This window comes from Chiroxiphia lanceolata, chromosome Z, assembly GCF_009829145.1.
Source record: "Chiroxiphia lanceolata isolate bChiLan1 chromosome Z, bChiLan1.pri, whole genome shotgun sequence".
Lineage (NCBI taxonomy): Eukaryota > Metazoa > Chordata > Aves > Passeriformes > Pipridae > Chiroxiphia > Chiroxiphia lanceolata.
In genome coordinates, this window is record NC_045671.1 from 12,820,235 (window position 1) to 12,844,477 (window position 24,243).

At 37.6% G+C, this 24,243-nt stretch overlaps 1 protein-coding gene across 1 annotated transcript in view; it reads right to left on the minus strand.

Annotated features, from left to right (window-relative positions):
* Nucleotides 1–298: 298 nt before the first annotated feature.
* Nucleotides 299–24,243, minus strand: part of HCN1 (hyperpolarization activated cyclic nucleotide gated potassium channel 1) — a 200,641-nt gene continuing 176,696 nt past the window's right edge. Inside the window, exons 6-8 of the mRNA XM_032676121.1 lie at nucleotides 21,775–22,015; nucleotides 4,865–5,029; nucleotides 299–3,007 (exon numbers count right to left, since the gene is read on the minus strand). Of these exons, the coding sequence (XP_032532012.1) occupies nucleotides 2,178–3,007; nucleotides 4,865–5,029; nucleotides 21,775–22,015 (1,236 nt within the window). The 3' untranslated portion in view covers nucleotides 299–2,177. The remainder of the gene's footprint in view (nucleotides 3,008–4,864; nucleotides 5,030–21,774; nucleotides 22,016–24,243) is intronic.

Here is a 24,243-nt window from a genome sequence, read left to right on the forward strand (position 1 = left end):
GCTACTAACCCCATTTCTCCTATTAAATGTAAACCTTAAACAGTTTTCAAGATCAGTACATGATCTTAGTTAACTGACAGAATTTGTTAGCATTAAAATAATATAAGGGGTATTTTACTGATAAATAAATGGTCTTGCAGCGTATCCATAATGTTTGAGACACTTTTTAAACAATCATTTCCCCATTTCCACTCCAGGTCACTTAAATTAATGGCAGCAGCATGTTAGTGGGTTAATTACATCGATTTTTACTGGTGAGTGTGAGTCAGCAAAAAAAAAAAAAAAGGAAGATTTTTTTAAAATTTTATTTGATGTACCATTTTAGTAAAACATATAACAGGCAGCATGGGCTCAAGCTCTGTTAGCTTTAGTATATTTTACTTGGCTCTCAAGTACATCTGGATTCACTGCATTACGTAGTTTGTGATGTTATTTAATTTTTCCATGCATCGTTAAATTCAGCATTAATGGAAAGAGAACTCCTTTGCATTCACTTCCTTATCATGAATCAGCCTGGTTTTAAGGAACAGAATATATGCTTATATCATATCCATAATGCTGATTTTTAATGAGTTGAATTATGACACATTTAGTCTCAATCTCTATTTAATGTGACAAATCAGGCACAAATGATTACGAATTTTTTTTTTTCTGGATAAGATAATGTGAAGGTTTGAGCAAACAAAACAAAATGTTCACAAAACAGTATGCTTTAACCCTGCTTTCTGTCACCATTTCCTTTCTGTTTTGAAGACATAAAAAATAATAAACCTCATACCTATGGGCTATGTTTGACACTACATGCCTTAGGATATACTAACCATTTAATTACAATATACACAGAGCAAATCGTGCATTTCCAGACAGACTTGATGCTATATTATATTTATTTTTGTAAATTAACACCACAGTCAACTACAAAACTACAGTGAAGACACAGAAAGCACCTGAAAGTCTAAATCAAGCTGTGGTTTACAAATAATCCTTTAAATGAAAAACCTCACTTCTAGACTTAAACCAGAGATTCAAAGTCAGCATTATAGGAATTTTAAGGTAGACACAATTAATGAATGGTTATTATTTTCTAAGATACCATAAAGCCTTTTCCTACTGACCAAACCTATTTTATCGTCTTTTTTTTTTTTTTTCCAAAGCATGCATGGAATATTCTCAGATGCTATTGAGGGCAAGAAGAAGAAAAGTGATGGTATTGGTGAAGTACAAGCGGTTTGCAGGATCAAGCGTACAATTTTGCATAAAACATTGCATGTAAAAGTAACACCATAGGTTTTAAGCCATTGCATTACAATTTAACAGTTGTGTTGCACTTAGCTTTAACAAATTTTAAAACTGTAAATTTTGAAGTGAAAAGCGGAACCTAAATTCCTAAACAAAGACCTTGCAATGGTACACCACACAGCAGCTATTTTTGCTTGGTTCTAAAAAGTTATTTACAACGGCAATATTTAGTCTTTGTAAAAGTCTTTAGCAATATGAAGATCAAAGTCCACCCAATTTTCTTAAACAACAGAAGGGTTGACATGTCATGAGGTTACAACCTATCCAGAGGAGTGCTAGTGCCACCCTTTAGACTGCAGGTGTTTGCAATATAATGCTTTTCCAATCTAAATCCAAATGGATGGTGCTAACATATGAAATGTAATGCAAAATAACAACTGAATTCTTCACAAGAAATTAACATCATATATGCAATAAATGAAATAACACAGGTTTCAGAATATCACTCGGTCAGTGCTACGTGTTACTTGTTAGTTAAACTGATATTTCTTTTTTTTTTTTTTTTTATATATTTGTTTGTTATTGTGTTGACAATTCTCCCATGAAAATAGCAGATCCCCTAGACAGAGAACAGCTCTTAGGCTGATTTTGAAGTCAACACATTAAAAACATTACAGCTAAATTTAATTTTCTTTAATGGTTGAGAGGAAGGAAGACATGAATTCAAACAAGTTTTTTTAATTCTTTTAATATATATATGTATACATATATATGTATATACATATACATATATAATTTTTACATTCGTTACATAGGGCAAAGCTGTCTAAAGTATTTTTCTCATAGTAGACTGCTGGGGAACATTAGGAAACAGGCTACAACAGTTCGGGGGATGGTGCTCGGTTTGTTGAAAGTCTGTTGCTCACAGTCATCAGGGATCATAAGTTTGAGGCGAAACGCGGTTTGTCTCCCTCGGGCTCTGTGCTTAAGACTGTGGAAGAATCCCTTTGCAGGGGAGCAGCGGGCGGCGCGGCCCCCCGGTTCGGGGGAATGGCTCCCGAGGACATCTGTCGGAAGAGCGAGACCCGCTGCGGGACGGAGGCGCGGCCGGCCGGGGGCACGCCGGGACCCGGGGCGGGCTGCGGGAGAGAGGCGAGGGACTCGCCCACGGTGGGGTGAGGCCTGGCGATCAGCGTGGAGATCTCGTGAGGCAGCGAGGGCTGCGAGGCCGAGAGCGGCCGCACCTCCCGCGTCAGGTTGGTGTTGTGGAGGGCCTGGGTGCTCTTGTGCACCTCGTTCTTCTGCGCCGCGCCGGGGGGCTGCTGGGACGCTTGCGGCGGCGGCTGCGGCGGCTGCTGCTGCTGCATCAGGGAGAGCTGCGAGGCGGTGGGCGAGGCGTACTGGAAAGTTCGGCCGGCCAGCGGGCTCTGTACCGGCGGACTGCAGACGGCTGTGGTGTAGGAGCAGGGCGAGAGGATGACGGCAGCCTGCTGGGGCGTCTGCGTGCTGGGCGAGGGGGAGTGCAGGTTCCCGTGGGAGAGGCTGCTGGTGCTGTACACGGGCGGCGACTGCGTCCGCCCGCGCGAGGAGGAGGCCGAGGTGCTGGAGTTGAGGGCGGGCATCTGCTGCAGGCTCACCGGGGCGATGGTCTGCACCATCTCCCTGTCGTGCTTCACGATCTGCTTCAGGATCTCGTTCTCCTGATTGTTGAAAACGCCGGTGTTGAGGTCTTTCTGGAACTTCTGCAGGAGGATTGAGTTCTTCTTCCCTTCACAGAGAGGCAGAAGAGTTAGTGATTCTGAGGCACAGGGGGCAGAGCCCCACCCTGGCTTTGTGTTTCAGCACCTAGCACTGGGTGCTGTGTATTGTAAAAAGCCTCGGCAGGCACCGGGTGGCTGAACTAAGGCCCCTGCTCCGCCCCAGCCCAGTGCAGGAGGGGACTGTGCCACCCGGGCACTGCCACAGTGGCCCACGCTGGTCACAGCTCCCCGTGGCTGCCTCCACCTGCAGCCCCTACATCCCCTCCCCGCACCAGCACAGCGGGCTCGTGTAAGACCCCTGTGCTCAGATGCTCGGACTTTATGTGCCTCTTCACTTGCAGTTTACTGCTGTTACTACAATTACATGTAAGAATGGCAGTTTACTGAACAACTAACAGAGTTACCGTGCTCTGCATCTACATCATCTTTCTCTGTTCATTGCATTCTGAGCTGTTACATAACATAAATACACCTGCTATCTAGCACATTTCTGGGAAGTAATAACTAGACATTAGTAACCAGTGGCCACCAATTGACAAGAAATCATCCTTTTAAATGTGAACTCATATGAACTTATGGCTAATGTGACAACCTGCTTGCACAATAAAGACTGCTGTACACTGCATGCTAATGTCTGCTTGATGGGTTCCAGTGTTTGCAAGATGTAGATGCTATTCTGTCTGAGTCATCAGATGCACAGGAACACAATGGCACTCAATTGCTCCTTTTTTTTTTTTTTGATAAAACACTTCAGATGGGATTGCTATTCCCAAGTGGACTGGACTTTACTGCTAATATTATTCAAGCACCTATTACTTAGAGTTGGACTACATTTTCAGAGAGTCTCGAGAGACAAATTTTAAGAATTTAATGCATGGAGTGCGCGTAATCTGCAGAATACTAAAACACCTCTATTAAAATTAGAAACCTGTATACCTGTATTGCAATTCTTTTTGGTATATTAAAGAAAAGATACTTTTTTCCAAATCGCATCTTCAGCTTAGAACAGGCAGCACAACAGTCCCATGCAATTCTTTTTGGTTTAATTTCGAAGAAACTACAAGTATTCAGAAAGAGGGATGTGGAGAAATCCTTACACTGGAATTTTATTGTGAAGTTGTGAGTTTTTTCACAGCTGCCTTTTAAAACCAGTGTCGATAATCAGAGTGCAATTCTCCTGACCAAAGACCATATATTTTGCCTACTGTGTCCTATTAGAGAGGTCCAGAATATTGGGATGCACGATGGCAACTTCACACCCCCTGTTCTGATAATCTGCCATACCTTTCTGCCTTTCACTTGGATGTTGTTGGCCTGCTTTTCTGATTGCAAGCAGATCTGAGCAATGCCAGTGTGCAGCCATCAAGGCTAGCAGTGCCCATGTTGTGAGGAGAATGAGAGCCCTACTGCATAGGATTAATGCACTTCAACAAACAAGGAGTTTGTGAGTGCTGAGAGGCTTCAGCTCTTCCCGGCATTATAGATGTCATCTCTAAGCAATTTATTTAGGAAAATGTCATCTACAGCTCATGAAACAGCATAAATCCTATCAAGTGCTGAAGGCAGCAAAAGAAATCTACAGGACTAATAAATAATAGTAATGATAATTAAAGTATGAAAAATATGCTTAAAAGAGTATGAAAACTTTCTAAAACTTCGTGGGTTTTATTATTTAAAAGTGAGATTGCAGAATTTCATGTTGGCACACGTGTTATTTATAGATCAACAAAACATTTACTGCTGTATAACAAACAAAACATATAACAGGAGTTTTCATTTTTAAGAGTGGCATTTTATCATGCAACTCAAGGAAAAGAAAATGCAGAAAGGTTTTAAGAATTAAGCATATGGAAAAAAATAAATACCTATCCTGTCTAGCCTATCAATTGCCACTGTTTCGAAGGCCCTTCTCATCATGGGGTACTCTTCCAGGACCTCGTTGAAATTGTCCACTGAGAGGGAATACAGGCGACAGTATGTGTCTGCTCTTACACTGGCAGTTCGACGGCCTTTGGTCAAAAGGCAGATCTCTGTGGAGAGAAAAATTCAACACACACAGGAAACAAAGAAGTTAGTGAACCATGTGAAACTTAAAAGCTGGACATTGACTCAGTGCTAACAAGTAATAATTCAGTACTCAGTAATAATTTTTCTATTGCTGTTTACACAAGCTTGCAGGGGCAATTTTGGAGGCGTTTGATTCTGGTTTTGGTACTCTGAAAAAAACCCTCATGTTCATTAAGAGACCTGCCTGTAGGTTTTCTTGGTCTGAACTCTGATTTTATCAAGCCTTTTTAAAATAACGCTTCAAGTTATAAGAAATGATCCATCAGCTGTCAAACACAGCTTTCTGACTTTGATTAACCCAAGTGCTGAATTAACCCAAGTGATTATATTGATTTTCTTTTATATATACAACTGCCATAGAGGACCAATGCCTTTAATAATCCACTAGATTTACTAAGCCAATGCAGTACATGATGTAATGATATTTGAATAAAAGAACTGTTATAAGAAAAAATACTTGAAGCATGAAAATGCCTTCTGTTTCCTTGGGGTTTATGTGCTAGGTATTTTAGGAGAGCAAACTTAGGACTTTAGACTTTTTTTTCTCATTAGGCTAAAAAATGGAATCCATTTGATTAGTCTAGTAGCTTTTCTCTGCAAGTGCCTACAACAGAAATTTGTTATTCTGGAACAGTGGAAACCAAAGCTATATGCAGAGTCCCAGGATACAGCCCCAAACTTGTGATTGCTGATTCTAAACCCCACAGTAACAGGGTTACTGCATAAAGACCAAAGTAAATGTCTGAGGCATGTAACAGGAAAACATGGAGTAGAATATTTATGTACTTAGATTAATTTACATTAAGTACATTTTCAAGCTGGGGAATAAGAATGCATTTAGAAATATCAAGAATTCTTGAGCTCAGGCAGGATGAGAGATAGTTTCCCTAACCAGTTCCAGCAGTCAAGAGTTATGAGTTCATACTTGTTCATATTTAAATACAAAGTAGGAAACTCTCTCCTATGTTGCTTTTGTGTCCATTACATGCTCAATGTCAATCAAACTATCATTCTCAAGTGTGGAAAAACAAATGTTCTTTCCTAACAAAAATAGACTTTAGACTTCCTCAGACTTCAGTTATACAAAGTGCCAACAAAGTTCTTTCATTTTTTTGTTGTATGTCTTTAGGAAATAAATTTTTTGTTAATCTAGAATGTAAAGAACCTTGATTTTTTTTTTGTCTCATACTTCTTGAGGAATTTCCACATACTACCTTACCCTGAAGGCTTAGGGGATAAAATGCTTAAATTGCAGTGGATAAATTAAAGGAAATTAACATGGGACCAAGTACTAGCACAGAATGTACTTAAACCCCAACAGTGCTGCAAGAATTTATAGAGATTACTGGGTGTTGCAAGGGTTCTTGACCTAAAGTTCCTCACAAAACTTGATGCCCATGCAATAATGACAACTTACTGTAAAGACACAGCCAGGTATAACAAGAGGTCAGCCCTTTCCTTTTCTAACTCCTAGTTCACCCTAACCTCTTCTTCTTAGACTGAACCCTCTGCATTTTAGTTACAAGAGTGAGAAGGACATTTTGCCCAAAGGGAGCAGTTAAATGCAGTGAATGCCTGCTCCATTTCCTAAGATATTCTTCAGATCTCGCAAAGAATAAAGTTTTACAATACATGGTTGAATTTATAGATGACTGTCTGAAAAATCTGTGTGACTAATGATCACCTTTTGATTTTCAGCTTTCTTCAATTAAAGTTGCTGCAAACAGTACTAGAGACATAAAGAGAGATATCTTCTGCTGTTCTCAACAAATACAAGTACTTAGGTTGAAAAAGCATCAAACGCCCCAAACAAAACAAATGCTGTCTTTGGATCCAAATAATTCTGAAGCGTGCAGGAAAAAAATGGAGAAAGTACAGTTTTCATCATTAGTAATCTTGACCACTGTATTTTAGATAATTTAAACAAAAAGAATGGGAAGAAGCCATAAGAGACAATGTTAGATTTCATCACAGGAGACTGGGACCGTGGAATGAATGGATATTGGTGCAACAAATACAATTGGTTTTTTCCCCTTTTTTCATCTTTTATTATTCTTGTCAAGTAAGGGGAATAGAAAAAAAAAAATCACTGAAAACTATAATGTGCAGAACTCTGTTAACTCACAACTTCTGGTTGAAGAATATCTGTTTGGAAGGCTCTTAGTAACCATAATGGAGTCTACTAGTTAGGTAAGACAATAAAGAATAGGTCAGAAAAGATATAACAAATGTCCCAAGTGCCTAGAAACTGAGCAGGGACTGCTGCTGTGGAGCCTGCCTTCTCAGGAAGCTAGGAAAACTTTGTGTTCTAAATCCAGTTGAATGGTGTCATTCAAAAGATGAACTACAGCTTCTCACAGAAAAAAATATCATCTGATGAATACTTCTGTACTGCATTTCCAGCAGTGTTTCTTGACTGATAAGAATTGTATTATAGTCACTGATGCATCCTCTATATTGCTTTGTTACATGCACCAGTAGCATAATTTGTACTCTGGCCACAAGACTAATGTGTTTGTTAATTGTATGTGTTCCTCTATTAGTTATTTGTTTGGAACAGACTCTTAATCCTAATAAGACATAATATATAAAATCTCTTTTACCTGGATCAGAGATGAAGAACACAGAATATTGAAATATGTTCCTATCAAACACTTGTGTTCATTTAAATAAATCAAAGTTTGTTTTTCATGAAAAGAACAAAGTAATGAAAATATTCATGATATATTTGAAATTAGTCTTAGTAGCATTGAGTGCACATGGTGCCCTCAATAATTATGCTTTCCTTGACATTCAATTGATTTAAATAGACTAGGAAATGCAAACAATAACACAAGAGTGTGTAGTGAAATACAAAGTGCACAGACTATTTTCAAACAGCTTGGACAAACAAGGTTCTCTAATAAAAATAAGTGTCAGTAGCATATTACTAATATTTCTGTCTGCATTTGGCATGGTGCCTTACCTTCATGCTGACGCTTTCAGTCTGTCAAATACTTCTATCTTTCCTTTCCAAAAAAAGAATGTCTTTAATTCCAATTAATAATTATGTATTAGGTTACAATGAACCTGTAATTCAGTTCTTAATGCAAGTTTTACTTTATTATTTAACCTGTTGGATAACTGTTCCCTAGAACATTTTGAAACAAATGTCTATCACTGCCCTAATGAAAAGCACTAAATGATGCTAAAAAAATAGATTTATTCTTACAGTCTGTATGTAATACAAATGTAATTATTTCATCTGTGAAAATCATAATTTGTGTTCTGCTAGGGTCAGCTCTTTCCTGCAGAACAATACAGCTCAAAGGAATATGAAAAAGGCTCAAATACAATGTCAAGGCATTGACTAAAAAGCACAATGATAAAAGTTTAAAGCTAAGTTTGTTCTGAAGGTTATAAATAAAATAATCTGATCACCAGTATCTTAGATGCACACATACATGGGATGTGGTTTAGTGGTGGAATTGTTAGTGCTTGGGTTAATGGCTGGACTCAGTGATCTCAAATGTTGTTTCAATCTAGAGTGATTCTACAATGCCATGGCAGTATTTCAGCAAGAGCATCAGGTTGAATTTTTGGAACACTATGAATTTCTGAAGAAGCTTGCCCATATCCATATAAAACAGGGAATGCATAAGTTGTATTTTATTATTGCCTTAATGTGACAGAACACTCTGGATAGGAAATTCTACATACCTTAAAAACAGCAATACGGAAGACTGACTTCAGGAAAGTCTAAATGACACAACCCACAGGATGAATTTTAAAGAATTAGGCTTAATAAGGGCCACAGTTTTGGTTCCAACTGAGACGAGGTTAATCGTTCTTATGGACTGTATTGATATGCCACTGTAGGTGATAATTTTCCCTCCCCCCTGTTGCTATGTGATTCCTGAACACTTTTTTTCTTCAAGAAAATAACTGCAGGGAATGTGGAAGAGGTTAATCACCAGCACCCTGTATGATGTTGCATTGCTTCCTTAGTCTTTACTGGATGGAAATATATTTACTGGCCACCCTAGCAATAGTTTCCTGTGTCCACTTTACACTGACCTAGGAAAAATCCCTTTTTACTCTGAGAAGCAGTACAGTTTATCTGAAAGTGTATAGTTTTCCAGTCCCCATCACTTCATTTTACATATAAATTATACTCCAGATGTAATTACTCAACTTCATGTCACACTAACACTTGACTAGAGATTAAAATCTTCAAAAATTCAAATGTCAGTATAAAGTTGCCTCGCAGACAAAATGTGTCCACCAACAGATAAACTAGTTGATAAAGAGGTATGAGTGCAGTACTTAGCATGCTCATTGAAGGACACCAAACCAGTCCTGTCTCCATGGAATATATTTCTTAGCTTAGGATGGTAAATAGTTAGTGTAGAAAATTAATACAATGAATTACTGTATGCACACCTTTGTCTTGCAAGGACACAAACACCTGAACTAAAGCGCAAGTTCACTTTATTAGGTGCAGAAATAATTTTTTTGTAGTAATGAATAAATGAAGTCAATAGTATTTTAGCTGTATAGCGCTCTCCCTATTAAAGGCAAGTAAAAATAATTAGCAATAATTTCTATGCATTTCTGTCCCCTTCCAAAGCTGTAACAGGTTTCCCATCATCTATCAGATTTAATATTACAGGATCTAATGAGGTGTCCTCCCAGCTGAGGACAGCTGACTGCTGCTTCAGTTCCTCAGCAGGAAACTTGTTTCATCTTGTAGTAGGCATATACGTTGCTGTGCAAATGGGCAAGAAGCTATTCAGACCATCTGGTTGGTTTGAGCAGCAGAAGAAAGATGGAAAATTAAAGCAATTCAAAGGATTGGGTCAGTCAGTCTAGTAGACTTGGAAATCTTTTCTGAGAACAGGACAGTGGATTAGAATATTTTTTTATTTTATAGAAAGCAATGGTTTACTGAACTATCATAGACAAAACTTAAATGTACAAATGCTCTTTCCATCCACCCATCTTGTAAGTCTTCAGAGTAGGCTTCCCAGAACTACCAGGTTTAGGCTATTCTTATTTTCTAACATAAGTCGCCATAACAGCAACTACTTGGCATGTAATAAAGATCAATAGTTCTTTGCTTCCTTCAAGCTACTGAAGTTGTCCACTGAGCAGAGATGAGTTAATGGGCACTTTCTCTGAGTGCCAGTCACAGGAAGGGACCTTCAGCACAGGGCACTCTGTTCTCAGCTTTACAACATGTAATGTGAGTAATGTTTTTTTTCTTTAGGAAAGGACTATATAAAATTCAAGCAATTAAAAAAAAAATCAGTAAATGGGGAGAACCTGTTTCAAATGATATCACATTACTTTAACATACATATCTGCATTTCTGTTTCCTTTTTCTTTATTAAACTCTGGAAAACAGTAAATGCATTTATCTATATTTTTCCTAACTTTTTACTGCATTCTTCTTATCTTTCAATATATTATTACTAGTACACAGAATAGTAAACTTGGGGATATGCTGCTTTTTGTTATAGTTACTAAAATAACTACCGCCACGTCTTATGATTAGTAGGAATGTAGTTTATGCCAGCTAAATGAGTTTCAGTGATCTGTGTTCTAAAAACTTCAGTTCTACATTTAAGGAACCCTACACTATAGTCACTGCTCAACAGGAACATTTCTGCAGCAAAGGAGAGATCTTAAGGAGGCAGGAAAATAGAGATAATTCCTGCCTTTTACAGCCAGATTTGTGGTCTAGACTGTCCAAAAGAAAGCTATGCAAAAATTGCACCTTTTGCCATGTTGTTTACACTAAATATGAAATTAAGACAAGACAATTAAGTTTGAGTTAGGAGACATTGCCTGCATGACCTTTTCATTTAAAAAGTGACAGCAGTAATTGTAAAGTTGCTTTCAGATATCTGGGTTCATCAGTTGGAGAGAATGTTCGTATAGGAGGCCTGGATACATGACCGAGTGGTTACTATTTGAAGAGGAACTGAAAATGGCCAATTAGAATTAAAACCAACTTCTGTAATATCTCAGTTTCAGCCTCCAGTTATTTTTTTTAACTATTTACCTAAGTTTAATTTAAATATATCTATTTGTAATTTTTGATAGCTGTTGCCCTTATTAGTCATCCTATTAAAAAAACCCCAAATAAAAAAAGCCAAAAAATCCCAAACAAACAAAAAACCTCATAGGTTAGTTGTTTGTAGCAATTTGAAATTTCTGCCTCTGAAGTGCCTGAAGAGATGTGAACTCTCAGTATGTTCATTGTTTAGTTTATCATATTTTATTTAATTTAATATGAAAATAGCAAAGGAAATAAAAAAAATTTCCTTGAGGAAAAATAATTAATCTGAAAAGAATTGCCTACCTTTCATTGACTCCAAATTTGATGGAATTCATATAGAAGTACTTATTTTAAAAAACATTTCATATTTATTTAGGGTTTGCCAACAAGCCTGAGAGTACGCTCCTTTCTTTGCTTAGCTCCTAGCATTTATGGCACTTACCTAGGAGAAGCCTGTTTCTTGAAGCAACTCTTGATTTTAATCAGTCTGTTTCCTTGAATAAATCTTAATACAATATTTTATAGCAGTTCTGAAAAAAGCAGTGTGATAACTTGCAACTAATGTGGATGTTTTGAGACACTCAGAGCAGGTCCCTTAATATTTTCATGTGAAGGTCATTAAAAAAAACTTTGCAGAGCCCTTAAAATATTATCTACTGTGATATAAATAAATGTTGATGTGGAAGAAGACATTTTGAGCATATATTACATTTCAAGGTACATTTGGATGCAATAAGTCATTGACTTTTCAGTCATTTTGTAATGGTTTTTGTATATTTTGACAAGATTGATATATAACTGTATGTTTTAAGTCCTATTTCATGTAAATTTAATATTAAACATATTTCAACGTAGTATGCTTAATATATATTGACAGTATAGTTAAATACTTTTCAGAATCAAGAAAGGTGGACAAATATACATGGCCAGAATACAACTGCTTTTATAAAATGTGGCAAGTTATCTCACCAGAGACATTTTATTTTCCATCCTGACCTGTCTTTGCTTTTTGATTTGTGAAAGTACTGAAAATAGATGTGGCCAAGTTTTCATGACTAGAGCAAACAAAAGCCAGTAAAAGAATCACAGAATCAATTAGGTTGGAAAAGACCTCTGGGATCATAGAGTCCCACCTTTGAACACCACCAACCATGTCAACTAAACCCTGGCACTGAGTGCCACGTATAGTCTTATTATCATTTCTTACATCCTTCCTGTTTTCTAGTGGTAACTCAAATTCTGCTGAGAAAGCTCTGTTTGATAGAACAGAAGCTTAGGATAATTTTATAAAAGAGAAATGCAAGTGCATATTTTATCCTCAGTGCTATTTATAACAGAGCATCCATATGTTTTTCTTCTACTTTAATGAAGTGTTCTTTCCACCAAGAGAGACTAAGATAGTCTATTTATTATCTTGTAAAACCTCAAAATTTGACTGATATTAATTTTATTTTTGTTAAAAATATAATAATTAAACTTAGACAATGTGCCTATGTACAGATTTATTTTTCATAATGGCTGCGTCTAAGGCCAAAAATGATTTTGTGTGATTCATTTACTCCTACTTTTGTTCAGATGGATGCTTATTCCCTACTGAAAAAGAAGGCACTTAGTTTCTTAGTTCTGTATTCTCTTGTCATCTGGAGTTTGGCAAACAACAACAGTTACAAATTAAACTACTCAACATGAATTTAAGGGGACTATAAAAATATTGCACTTCTTTTTCCCCCCATTAAATTATTTAAAAAAATGATCAGAGACTGTCAGTTCTGAATTAAATATTTAGATTAAATATTTAATCTAAACTCAAATATTTAGTTAAAATTCTGCTGTGTGAAATTGAAGGTACTTGCCATATCCTCTTATTTGTGGTTTATCTGTGTTGGCCACTTCAGATTTTTAAGCTATGCTATGAGGTGTTTTACTTGTGTCTAGTTATTTTATGTATAAAGTCTAATCTAAAAACTTATACTGTACATGAATTTGCAGAATTAGAATTATAATTTAGTTATGTTTTTTAGACTGCAAGACTTATTACTTTTGTTATCATTATGAATACTGTTAAACTTATATTTACATTTGCTAACTAATAAAACTCCTAAACCCAAACCTACTTCTACATTTTAGCACAACAGAGTAAGTTATTTTCATTCTATTTTACTAAAAAGTCTCTTGGAATTTTAACAATATTATTGTGTTTGAATAGCAAGAAGTCCTTCTGACTGAGTAGTGTTTTCTGTATAAAACATGGTGTCAAAAGAACAACACAATGGAGAACAAGAAATTAGGCAATATCATGAGGAGTTGTATCTTCAAAATGGCAGACTAGTCTGTGCCAAAAGACATTTAATTTTTATGCCCTCTTGTAGATAATACTTTTAGAAAAATGTTCTATACTGTTCACCTGAAAAGTGTTTTACAAATGAGTTGGTATGGAGATCTGGAGATCCTGCTCCCTTAAAGCATTTAATTATATCCTTACCATTAAGAATATGAATAATTACATCTCAGGGAGGCTACTTATAATTAATTATTTGGATTATAGCATGACTATTGAGAGAATTCATCCACTACTACCTTGAATAAGGAGTAGCCATATGCAGTATTTTTTCCAAATGTAAAATTACATATCGAATCAGATCATCCATATGTAAAGCATTGCAACAGAATTTTTCCCATTTATAATCAGTATTCTAATGCAAATCTTATAAAGTATTCTATCAAGAGGAAGCACTTAGAGTGTACCCAGAAAAAAATAAGTGGCAAAATATAATCTAAAGTGACTCAACATTTCCCATGGTATTATTTTCCACTGCACTGGTCTAAAATACACTGACAGTTACTGTTCCGAAAAGGGGAAAAGCTCCATAAATAATAGGTAGGTCAAAGAAATTCTGTCTAATTGGCCTTGTACAAGCTGAAGCAAATGCAAGACACAGTTTATTAGAATTTCAAGTGCAGAAGGGTAAATGTTAAAACTGCATTAAATAATTTAAGCAAAATAAAAGATTTAAAATTGAAAATATTCCATGAACTACATGTTATAAAAAACAAAACAAAAAACAAAAGATGCTGTAATATGACTCTGGGATGTTGTCTGGGAAGATGGCAATGAGAATTTGGTTTCTATATAAATTTGCTAGATGAACAATGACATGAAGCACAGTTAGTGATATGTGCCTTTGAATAAATAAAATAAAACAAAACAAAATATGTATTTGTGTCTTATTCCAATGCAAGAGATAGGCCAATACATTTTCATATTTACAAGCAGTGACTCTCATATATACATCATAAAAAGAGTTTTTAAAAAAATCACATACATTTCTTCATGTTCAACATACCTGGAAGATACTAGAAAACAAATGTTTTTAAGCAGTATGAGTTTTTAGTTAGTCTAAAAACTGATTTATCTACTGACTCCAAGTGGCATAATACCACTGGGATTTTCAATGGGTTAAAAAACAATGGATAGAGGGATCTGCAATGGATACCTCACAAATTGGGCAGCATGAATTATTGCACACTTACCTACTGAAATTAGGAAACTCCCTCAACTACTAGTACAATGAAACCTCCATGTGGTCCCTAGACCTAATTAATAAAAATACCTATACTTCCTACTCACTCAGTTTGGATTTCCCTAGCAATATCAGCATTCCTTCAGGTCTCACACAGTATCTGTTATAAAAGGGGTTAAATTTCCTGGAACATACATCTGAGCTACTGAATGAAGGAAAGCCTATGTAAACACAGGTGTGAAAACAGATGGAGAATGGAAAAGATAGCAAGGAGACAAGTCTTATCTTGTGTCCCTGGAGGTTGAGAGGAATTGTGCCAGTGACAACAGCAAGAGCAGGATGGAACCACAGTGAACACTCAGTCCTCCGAGTTCACCAGCAAGAAAGTAAGTGAAGTAACAGCAGAGTCCTGAACGTGTTCCCAGAAACCCTCCTTTGGGTAAGCTGTGCTGAGCCTTACTGGTTGGGTAGTGCTGGATTTATTCCTTTCTTTTAGCCTCTGTAGGCATGTCAGGCCCACTCCATCACACCAGTTCAGCCTGAAGGCAGCTCAGCATGTACTTAGCTGAGTCAGGACTGCATGCCCCCAGTGTTTCATCTAACTCCACAGGGCTGGCAGCTGGAGGGGAACAAGACCACTTGAAACCACACCCACTCATCAAAGTCCTCTGCACTAGTTTGGGACAGTTACAACTTTTATGTTTGCAGGGGTAAACAATCTCAGGGGAGTTTTGTTCTCCAAGCAGGAGACTGCCATCTGTAGCAGAGTATATGGGAACACCAGCAGACTAGGTCTGGGTGAGGGGTATGCACAGAAATGAAGGGTCACAAGGCATCGGGGAGTAAAAGGAAAGGAGAAATTGCAGGGCTTGATCTTACTTTGATAACTGAAGGAGCCCTAAGAGCCACACATAGAGCCAACTGAGTAAGAGGAAGGAAGTTGTTGGAAAGGATTTATTTTATTAAAGCAAACTTCTCTTTAATTTATTAAACTCCTGCATGTTTGCAGCATGCAAACCACAGCAAAAATCAGAATTGTCTCACATCAGTGGTATTACATCAGTTTCTATCAATATATATTTGTATAAGGTAAATTAGATAGTATTAGGCTTATTAGATACATTAATAATTCTGCTCTGTAAAGCCCCAGTAAATCATAAGCAAAAGACTCATATTCTTGTGCTTCATCTTGAAAGATGGTCAAAATCTTTGCATTTTACCAGTTTTACCAATCTTATCTAGTGAATGGCATCCCATCCCATGGCAGGGAGGTAGGAACGAGATGATCTTTAAGGTCCCTTCCAACCCAAACCATTCTATGATTCTATAATTCTGTGACCACATCTGAAAAGAGAAGACACAAGCTACTCATCAGATATCTGTGAATTGAAAAGGTTTGGATTGTGAAAAGCAGAAAATAAAAAATAATTCTAACATTCTCATCTCTCTGGAGAACACACTCTTTCCCTGAAATGTGTATCAGAATCTGAGTAAAGTTTCCTCACCAAAGCAGACACAGGAAATATTGCACAGTGGAAGAGCAATCCTGCATTCAAAACCTAAGATCAGTAGCCCCTTTTTTGCTTAATGAAGACATGAAAAATCTGAGGCTGTGGTGCTGTTTAAGAAGATACAACTTAAAATAACCAATCTGTATGGCTCCCAGGTCTGACACAATAAATCAATATCAACACTTGTGCTCCCAGAAGCAAGTAAAGAGCACATAGGTAAGAGGGATGCGCCATGCCTGAACAGATCCTTTTCTCAAATTTTAAATGTCTTATGATTTGAAATTTCCTTGTCCCAGCTCAAAAATGCTAACTTTTGGATGTCAGGTATACTCCAGAGATGAGTTACCTGGGGGGGCCTAGGCTCTGGGGAGATTTAGGAGTCCCTGGAGAGTCAGGCTCCCCTCCAGAACACGTGGAGGGTTTCACCACCATCCTGCCTTGGATTTGGAAAACATTTGTCAAACTTTTAATATGTAAAATGTTTGGATATTAATAACATTGTATCAGTTAAAAAGCTAGGTAAAAAACTTAACAGTAAAAAAACAACTCTCAGGTAGTGGGAGAACTGGAGATTAGTGTGAAAGCCAACATTTAAGAAGAACCAAAGCAGTGTCACCAGTATTTGAATGGAGACTGTTGGGAGACCAAAAGCCTGAAAAACCAAAAGTTGCAGTACAAAAGAGAGGAATATCTGGAGGTTTGAAGACTGAGATGCTGTTGAACATTTAAATTCTCTTGCCTGAGCATTGTTTTTAGCTAAATAAACAGGCTTCCCTACAAATCTAGTCTGATAGGAAACTAGATAAACCTGACAATTGGTTGGTAATTCTTCTCAAAAAGAACATGCCTGAATAACCACCAGTGGAATAGACTAATCAGACTACACCTCTGCTGTATGTTTTCTGTTTATTTTTGAAGGACACGCAGTGATGACTTTAGAGAGAGCCCTCCATAGACCTGGGTTTGATCACCATCTGCCTCTTTCCTCATCTATGCTCGCTGATTTCTCCTTTTGAGAGTTAAATACGACTTTAACCACAGAGATCTTGTGGTTTGTTCATTGATATTCCTGTGGGAAGAGCATTCTGTCCCTTTACCATCATGCGTGTTCATAAATTTAATCTTCTTGAACTTTGTGTGCAGGAGCATTACTTAGCCCAGCATTGTGTAGGATGCTAATTTTCATCCTAAAAAGATTTTCTTCAGACTGCTGATTGAAGGACATTATCATCCTACCTATCTACTCCAAGTGCTAGTAAGAATTTCAGAGTAATTTCTGGTACTACCGTTTTTCCTAGGCCATATTCCCCCTACCCTCCCCCCAGCTCTCCCTTTGATGGAATACATAAAACTCCATCAATGGAAGGAATTTGTGAGAAATCCTGACCAGCCTATAATCCATCAGATCTGCAGTGAACACATCAAAAAATAATATTCCCTCAATTAATAGATGATAAATATATTCAGAAAAAAAGTTTGATTTGAGGTTGACTATGTTCTTTCAAATTTTTCAGTAATGACCACAGAGAAAATGTTTTAAAGAGAATGCCATAAACTATGTCTTGAACAGGCATGGAGCAGTGGAAGGACTGTTTCATAAAGATTCTGGTCAATCCATTTTCATTTGTCTTTTACCAGCATTTTTAGAAAACAGTAACCTTTTACTGCCTTACCTTAGAATCCCTGTCCTCACATGATATATTTAAATTAGTTTTTATAAAAAGGACAAGAATTAGACAGGGAAGAATACATGAAACTAATTTTCAGTATATTGCACAGTTATATAGTCATTTCTACATCAGTGAAATTATGTAAGCCACAGTTACCACAGGAGAATTCCAGGATTTAAATACTTTATAGTTTTTATTGGATTTATTTTTAATTGAGGCATATCTCATTTTTCTGAAATGTCTATGGATTTTTTTATATCTTCCTTCATTTTTTTCCCTCTGTCTTCGAAAATGGCTCCTAGCTCTCTGTTATTAGGAATGGGATTGCTTCCACTTTCAGCTTAGCATAGATGCATCTTTTCTCTTTACAAATACAAGAGAAACTTCTACCACTGACAGAGTTTTCATATTAAGGTTAAAAAGGTTGCCCTCAATGGAAATTATCGTAGAATGACAGAATCAGAAAATGGCTTGTGTTGAAAGGGACCTTTAAGATCATTTAGTTCTGCTCCTCTTGTCATAGTCAGGGACACCTTCCACTAGAGCCCCATCCAACCTGACCTTTAACACTTCCAGAGATGGGGCAACCTGTCCCAGTGCCTCACCACTCTCATAGTGTTCTCTCTAACATCTGGTCTAAACCTACTGTCTTTCAGTTTGAAGCCACTCCCCCTTGTTCTGTCACTACATGCCCCTGTAAAAAGTATCTCTCCATCTTTCTTGTAGGCTCCCCTCAGGTACTAGAAGACCTCAATTACATCATCCATAATCCTTTTCCAGGCTGAACAAACTCTCTCAGCCTTTCTCATAGGAGAGGTTCTCCAGCCCTCTAATCATCTTGGTGGCCTCCTCTGGACTTGCTCCAAAAGGTCAATTCCTTCCTGTGCTGGAGACCCGAGAGCTGGATGCAGAGCTCCATATCACCAGAGCAGAGCAGAACAGAGGGGCAGAATCACCTCCTCGACTTGCTGGCCACACTGCTTTGGATGCAGCCCAGGATACAATTGGCTTTCTCAGCTGTAAGCACACATTGCCAGTTCATGTGCAGACTCTCATCCACTAGCAACCCCAAGTACTTCTCTCCAGGGCTGCTCTTTATCTGTTCATCCCCCAGCCTGTGTTAATACAGGATTTTGCCCTGACCCAGGTGCAGCACGTTGCACTTGGTCTTGTTAAACTTCATGAGATTTCAGGTCCCTCTAGATGGCATCCTGTCCTTCCAGTGCGTCAAGGGCACCACTCAGCATTGTATCATCTGAAAATTTGCTGAGGGTGCACTCGATCCCTTCATCTATGTCATTAATGAAGATATGAAAATACTAGTCCTAGTACGGACCCCTGAGGGACACCGCTTGTCACTGATGTCTCTCAGGACTCTGAGCCACTGGCCACTACCTTCTGGATGCGACCGTCCAACCAATTCCATACCCAAGTAATTATGACCTTGTCCTTCTAGCTGCCTCTGTAGGCACGTCTGGTAACATGAATGAAGAAGGTCAGTAGAGAATGAATGGATGGTCTGGACTATATTAACACACAGGCCAAAACCATAGGGAAGAGAGTGAGGAGCGATATAGATGTCAACAGAGAGAGGACTCTGTGGGTAGGAGTCAGGTTGTGAGTGGTGCCAAGAACTAAGAGATGGAGGAGCTGACAGTGCAGAGGAACATCGTGGGCATGAGATTGATGGGAAGGGGAAGAAAACGCAAGGGAAAAGCATGTGTCTGAACAACTTTCAGGAGCTGGAAAAGTGTGGGAAGGTGCTTACACCTATCCCTTTTGAACAACAAGTAGGAAAACCTGACTGCACATGTGTTTGCAGCTTAATTGCGTTGCAAGCTTGAGGTGAACATTTGAACTCAACACTTCAATTCAGCCTTTCTGGAATGGAGAATAAGAATCAGTAGGCAAGTAAAAAATGTAAGCAATTGTATTTTGAGGATGTTGTGATGGCTAAGTTGTTCCTTTTTTTGTTATCTTGCCATAGTCCTGAGTATCTACCATTTACAATACTGAAAATGCAGTCTTTGTTAAGTACACAGCAGTGGACAATGAGAGCTCCCTCCTTTTTTCTTCTCTGTCTCAGTCCATATTTTGTGTTTCTCTTTAATATCTTGATAGTTCAGAATCATTAATGGTATAATCCCAATAGTAAGTAGTAGGGAGGTAATTAGCAGGTTTCAATCCAACTGAACCGTCTCCTCTCAGTACCAGGTGATTGGATTAGAAATTACTCTTCTTGTGACAAAAGAAATTACTGAACAGATTGTGTATTAATTCTTCACTAGACACTTCTCCAGGCTACAGCAGCAGCTATTACCTTCCATTTGCACCAGCAGCCGTTGGGCTTTGGATGCATTTGCACCCATTTTTGCAACACCTGTCTCATCACAGCTGCAATTTAGATGAGCGAAAGTGTTTTGGTATGCAGCGTAGTAAGTTCTTGTGGTGTTTGAATATCGCAAGTAGCTTATTTTTTTGCCTGCATTCCTATAAGAAGGGTAGTGGATGAACAGGATGAGCTAAATAGTTGTTTGCACTGCAACAACAGGCTGACAGTTATGTAAAATACTTTCATGTGCAATCTCCTCTGATCCTCTCTGGTTCAGAGGAGTATTATGGCCAAATTCAGCACGCAGGCTCTTGCAAACTCATTTTCATAAACTAGGGCACTGTTAAGCATAGAGCAGACCAAGGTTGCTCTGTTTCTTCATCCCCAGCATTTACCTTTTCTTTCTGCTTTATCTCCTGTCTTCAGAATCTACACTTTAATCCTGTGGGATAAGCACAAGACCTCTTTTACTGAAGTGCTTCTACAAATACTGGTGATACAAATCACCTTGCAGAGGCTACTGCGGAGTGACAAGGTCTGCTGGCCAGATCAGTAGGAGTTGCTTTAGGGTATTATTCTAAAATGGGATTAGTTAAATAACTCTATAACACAATTCAAACGCTGAGCCCAATTCACTTTTCTAAGCTTCCCCCTTCTGTATACCAGCTAAATGGCACTGATTAGGCTTTCAATTGAACATTTTCTGAAAGGCTTTCAGCTCATTTCTGAGATGATTCATGGAATTCAACAGAAAATTGATAAAATGACCAACTTCATGGGCAGCAGTGGTAACACAAATGTTCAATCAGCTTCTGAAAACCAGCTTTGCTGCTGCTTATGGAAGCAGATGCCTATACTATCACACAAAGACAATCTGCAGTCACAAGGAACAACTTTTTTTATATTGGTCAATTATTAGGTATAAAAAAAGAAATTGCTTTAATCCAAATATAAATATTCAAACCCCCTCATCCAAAAAAAAAAGCTATTTTCATTAGGATTACCAGATTAATTTAATTAGGATTAAAACCCATGCCTTGTTTTTATTAATATACATCTGTTAGAGACCTACCTAGCCAGATAAGGAGTCCAATTTCTCATAATATATACCGGAAGAATAAATGTTGCTTTGTGCTAAAATTCAGTGAAAAAGCACTAATAACAACTTGAAATATTTGTGAATTACAAAAATATCCCATGTAAAATTGCTCTTTTATCCATTGCCTAATTTTGCAAATCTTAACATGATTTTTACCTTTAAATTTATGATTTAAAAAAGTGCTCTTTTTCAAAGATTAATCCTGTCAATTTTACCTCTAAAAAGCTATAAAATTACCATGTTAATGATTATATTTTTATTTAAATATTGTCTGTTAAATAACAGTGCTCTTAATTCAAAATAACTTCAAAATTCTGGAAGGTCATCCTGCATCTTTAATATCTGTCCTCACAACAGTAAGCAGACTCTGAATGACTTATTCGGAAATATTTTGCATCCCTTTTAATGCAGTCTGAATTGTCTAGGCAAAAGATGCTTAGTAGACTTATTCTGAGGTCTCTTTTTGTCTGTTATCTGAACATGTTTTATTCTAGTGCATTCAATCCAGTGTTATTCATTTTTTTCTACTCACCTCCAAAGTAAGAGCCATCTGTCAGCTTCAGCTCCTTGTTGGATTTGGTGATGACACCAGCAACACCATGTTGAATGAAATACATCTTTTTACCCACAGCCCCTTCTCGGATAATATAATCTCCAGGCTGAAACACCTCAAATCGCAGTTTGCTTAGCATGGCAGTCACAAAATTTGGGTCTGCATTAGCAAAAAGAGGCATTGTAGCAACCAGCTTCCGACAGTTGAAGTTGACAATCTCCTAAATAGGAAGGAAGCATCATGATAATAACAGTCAGTAAATATGTACAATATGATGGACATTCAAAAAAAGACTTTCTGCTTTCTTCACAAAGAATTTCTTTATCGTCATATTGGACATTTCTGTGTCTCTTTCTGTGCCTATTTTATAAAATATTTCATCTGTTTCTAGTGAAGTGATTGAAACATCAGTGCAGTCTGACTTGCATTTCTGAGGTTAAAGACTGTCTTCTTCTGGTGACTTTTCACATATTATTTATTATTCCCATTGGAATTTAAGGGGAAAATATGACAGAAAGATAAAAATTAAATAGGTATTACTCTGCCTGACACAAGATTATTTGTTGCAATAACTATATTAAAGTTATGAATTTATGTAAGCCCTGTGTTTTCAAATTATACACCAGTAATATCTTTCTGTTCTGAACTTATCCAGTGGCAATATAAATGTACATTACAGTTAGGTAGTTGAAATCAACAGGAAAATTTCCTTCCCAGTTTTTAATTCATTTTATAAACACAGAGGCATACATTTCTGTTCTTCAAAGAAATGGTTATATGGTGGACCCCTATATGCAGAAAGCACTACTCTTTTCCTAAGGCCTAAAGGGTTTCTCCCACCAAGAGCATTTATATTTACAGGGCCAACTATGAGCACATCTACATGAAAACAGTAGTACCAAAAGGCTATAAGTGTCCTTGCTTTAAATAAAAAAAAAAAAAGAACAATTTCTGAAATATTTTCAAGCTCATTCTTGGAAACCTTATCTTGTGTTAGGAAATTAACATGATCAGTTGTCATTACAGATTTAACAGTGTATTGAAGAGCTGAGACTAATCACTATTACACTTAGAGAGGGGCTTAGGCAGATAACATCTACTGAGGTAGCAAACCCAGCACGACAGGAAGAGCAAGTATAATCATCTGCATATAAATGCACACAAAGCAAATGAAATAAAAATAAAACCAGCAGTCACCTAACTGCTCTGTAAAACTAAACATGATTTTACTGTCAGTGGAGTACCCCTAGCATTTCTTACACTAAACCAAGTCTTTGAGATTGATGTAAATTAAGCATCCCACCTGCAAGTGCTCTCATTCCCTTGACTGAGACCCATTGCACTCCTGCTGGAAGTGGCTTTTTCAATCTCCTATGCATCTGCTGTCTCATATATCTCATATATCCCATGCAGACAGCTCTCGGAGCATGAAACTTGGCTATGCTTATCCAGAGATCTTTTCTTCTCCCAGCCCCACAATGTTATATCCTGCTTGCAGACATGGTGGGGAAGGTAATTCCACAGCATAAACAACAGAACCATAGTTGGTTCTTCAAATCAGTCCCCTTGCATTTGGGAAAAATTGGAAATCCCCCCTTTGAAGGGAAGCCATTAGTTAATGAGGCAAATGGATGAAGAGTGAACAGAGTGAAGAAACAAGCACCTTTCCCTGAGCTATCACTTCCTTTACAAGTAAATCCAATGGAACTTAAAAAAATAAATTGGAAAAAACGTCTCACCAGAAGCCCAAGAACTAGTCTTCCTTGTAAAAACACATGTTAAATTTGATGCAAGATATCTGCTGTTTGCCTAAATTCAAAAATTATCTCAAGCAACAGCACTACAAGGTGTGAACTACCAGATAGGTGGCATTCAAATCAGTGAATACTGCTGTGTCATTAAGTCAATAGGGGTAATCCCAGGCTACCCCTCTAAGTATACTCTGTATGAGGGAATAAATATCATACTGAGATTCCAACTGGCTGTCTTTTCTAAAGGATGAGGAAAAGCTTGTTTTCCTTCCCGTTTAAACATTACTTTTCTTAGTAAAGCTTCAGGCATCACCTCTTTTCCAAAGGAAAGTCATTCTCTTCTCCCACTGCTAGCAGCACGGTGGCATCACAGGAGGAGCCCCAGACTAAATCCTCAGCTCCCTGTGAGACTTCCTTACTGCAGTCTTGGCTGATGCTGGCAATAACTATTACTTGTCTTGCCTAGCTCAGGGACTTTTCAGCAGGCTTGCTGCTTGTTTTCTGTTTCTGAAAGTGAATAGCTTGTCTTGCATGCCCAGGAGGCAGAGAAAGGAAATTACTAAAGAAAGCAAAAATTGACTGGAAATTATATAGAAGCTGGTGGGGAAGCATGAAAAAAGGCTCGGAGAGTAGAAAGTTCAACTCCAGTCAAGTTACGAAGAAAGAGTAAAATAGACCTAGGTGGAGTAGTACTAAG